The following is a 3,232-nucleotide window of genomic DNA, read 5'->3' as shown; positions in this document are numbered from 1 at the left end:
ATTCTGTTAAACTGATCGTCCTTATCATCGGCGCTCTTGGAGGTGCCAAGCTTTCACTTGCTAATAGCCTAAAAAGCATCCCTGCGTGTCAACAATATGATAAAACAATTGCAGGAAAAATGCAGAAGGCGGTTGTCCTTGGGTCACAAGGCACGAGGCTTTTGCTGGATCGTCGTATTGATTCCTTTACAGACTGTAACCACCAATCTCACGGTTGTGAGACGTGGTTATGGCTGAAATTTTACCGCGATTTCGCTGGAAGCGGGTGCAATTTTTCAGATTAGCACCCGCTCCCGGCGAAATCCTGCGGTTGTCCTTATGACAAATTTTTAATTATATATATACATTACGACCCATTAATTGTTCTTTGGTATAAATTGTTAATTAAACTCAATTGGATTAATGAAAGCGTTCATTAACAGTTATTAAAACTTATTTATAGCATACGAAGTTACAATAAAATGACAAGAACTAATTGCAGGGTCTAGGTTATGCGAAAAATTGTTTTTTCTATGTCTATACGTTTGGACAATCCGTATGTTCATGCATATTTATAATAATGCGATCGAGTCTAAACGTACGAATCTGGAAAGGGGAAGGGAGAACTGGAAAAGGGAAGAGCGTGTGGGTTGTATTTGGACGTATAGACACAGCCCATGTCGCCTTTCCTTTTTTATCTTCTGTTTACGTTTTCTAGTATTAAGCTGGAAAGGAAAAACAGAGAGCTGGAAAGGGGAAAGTTTATGCCCAGAAATATAGACACAATACACATCCTTTCCCCTTTTCCACATGATCCAACAAAGCATGGTCCTGCTAGGCGCAAGTAAAAAAAAGTGAACCAATCAGATTCGGCACCCGACCTTTCTGACATCTTGGATCGAGTACGGCAGTTCGCTTCCCCTTCCATTCGCGCCAACGCAGTGAGTATGGTGGGGGGCGTCAGTTCACTCGAAGTCACTCCAAGTCAAACGTATTTGAGCATCGAATTGGCAGGACCATGGTTTGTTGGATCATGCCTTTTCCAGGTTCACCCTTTCCATGTTCATATTGGAAAAGGGAAAGGAGCGTGAATTGTGCCTGGTCGTAGCGAAAAAAATCACGTCCTTTTCCCTGGTAGCTCCCCCTTCCCTTTTCCAATTCCCCTTTCTTTGTTCGTACGCTTAGGTTCAACCCATGATCCAACAAACCATGTTCCCGTTAATTCGATGCTCAAATACGTTCGACTTGGAGTGAACCGACACCCCCCACCATACTCACTGCATTGGCGTGAATGGAAGGGGAAGCCAACTGCTGCACTCGATCCAAGATGTCAGAAGGTCAGGTGCCCTAGGGTGCCGAATCTGATTGGTTGACTTTTTTTTCTTGCGCCTGCTTTGTTGGACCATAAGTTCAACCGCATTATAAGCTTACATACACATACGGACTGTCTGGATATATGAACGCTACAAAATTTGTATGCTATCAAATTTGTATGTACGTCAAAAAATTTCTAGGTGCTTTGATCGCGCAGCTTCAAACGAATGCACATTATGATGGATTTTATAATTACGTAAATTTCTAAGTAATATTCAAAAAATAATACTTTGAAAACTAAACATTAACCTAATTCTTCTTTAGTGTTCGTGTCACTCTTGATGTAAAATGTTTAAAATTACGCGAAAATAGAAGAGTTTACCGCTCGTTAGGAGCTATCGAACGTACTATGTGATATTTACGTAGCGCACTGAAAAGTATTAACAATAAAAAAATTATTTTTCTTTTGCGTTAAGTATGGTATAATGATGAAATTATGAATTATTGAGTGTACAAAATTGGGAATTTGTTGTTATGAATACATTTTTGATTGGTTTAGAGTCAGGTACGCAACTAACATTGGTGCCAGTTTTCTTAAATATTAAATTAAAAAATCTTCGAAAATGCTCTTCCTCCAACTTTTTCAGTTAGAATTCATCAAATAATAACAAGTTTTTGATATTTTTTAGCGATAAAGGGTCATACGGGAGAAGCCGCTATTCTATAGTTTATCGAACTTCTTGTACTTTTTCATTAAATAATTTAATAGCTGTAATCCCTGTAGTAACAGAAAATAAAGACTAACACATTACTATTTCTCTTTACCTGAATTGTATCCCATATTTGATAAGAAGTGTAATCCGGATGAACACTTTCAGGAAAGCCTTGAGGTAGAAATGCTTCTCTGAACAATGTAAATAAAAAGGACGGTAATTTTATTTTGGAAAAAGCAACTTTTTCTATCCGACAATCTGCTTGGAAATAAGGTTAGGTCAGAATACAAAACGAATATCATTGATCGCTTCAAGAAATAAGTACCAATTTTACATTACGTTCGGTCTTGACATAATCCGTTTTAACATCCCCGCAAGATTCCGTGTAAATTATTGCGTTTGTCATAATAATCCCTAAATTAAAATAATATTGTGAAACTTCGAAATTTCAAAGAGAGTCCACAATAGGATTTAAGAAACTGACGTAGCATTGACTTGACGTGGACTTGACACGAGTAGGTACAATTGCATGAGCCAACAAAGCATGGTCCCGCCACGCGCCAACAGGGCTGTGTACGTAATATACCTTAGTTAAATTACATGAGGTTTCAACGTAATTTACGTACGTATATTACGTCCTCAGTTTTGTTAAAATCGTAATATACGTTTTCAAGATGGCGTCGACATTATCATATTACGTTCCATACCTTTAAAATAGCGCCGGTAGCTGTATGCGGTATTATATTGCATGCATGAAATTTAAAGTGAATAAAAGAAAAGTTATTATTCTACAACTTCGACAATGAATAGAGGCGGCAGACCGAGGAATCCATGTTGGGAAGAATTACCTTTCCTTAAAAAAAAAAAACTAGTAATAATGTTGCGTTTTGTCAGGGATGCAACCGCGTATTATCGAATACGCTAAAGAAAGGTCATTCAAGGATTTTCGATGAATTCAAAACTTTTTTTCAGAAAAAAGTGCGTTATAATTATGAAATGAACGCATCAGAAGAAAACCTGATGTAATTAGATGAAAGCAGTCAAAATAATAATTCTAAAATGAGTTGTGTTAGTTTTGATATTCTTGGTGATATTTTTATGTCCAATGAAGTTCTGATAAACAACAACAATGTAAGTCGGTACACATAATCATAATTCAAAAATGTGAGGTTATATAATCCTCTATCCGAGTCCACCATCTTTATTACGCTTTTTACGTTTGTTAC

At 37.2% G+C, this 3,232-nt stretch overlaps 1 protein-coding gene across 4 annotated transcripts in view; it reads right to left on the bottom strand.

Moving 5' to 3' along the window:
- The window catches only part of LOC117181824 (RUS1 family protein C16orf58 homolog), a 22,196-nt gene extending 19,658 nt beyond the window's left edge, over positions 1-2,538 (bottom strand). Inside the window, exons 1-2 of one of the 4 annotated variants that reach the window (XM_033374814.1) lie at positions 2,346-2,538; positions 2,119-2,264 (exon numbers count right to left, since the gene is read on the bottom strand). In XM_033374814.1, the coding sequence (XP_033230705.1) occupies positions 2,119-2,264; positions 2,346-2,412 (213 nt within the window). In that variant the 5' untranslated portion in view covers positions 2,413-2,538. Of the gene's footprint in view, positions 1-2,118; positions 2,265-2,331 lie in introns of all 4 variants that reach the window. The other 3 variants (XM_033374816.1, XM_033374817.1, XM_033374815.1) reach the window with 3 other exon arrangements.
- Between the last annotated feature and the right edge of the window lie 694 nt (positions 2,539-3,232).

This window comes from Belonocnema kinseyi, chromosome 10 (assembly GCF_010883055.1).
Source record: "Belonocnema kinseyi isolate 2016_QV_RU_SX_M_011 chromosome 10, B_treatae_v1, whole genome shotgun sequence".
Lineage (NCBI taxonomy): Eukaryota > Metazoa > Arthropoda > Insecta > Hymenoptera > Cynipidae > Belonocnema > Belonocnema kinseyi.
Note: the sequence above shows the minus strand (reverse complement) of the source record. Positions and strands in the feature narration are given on the sequence as shown.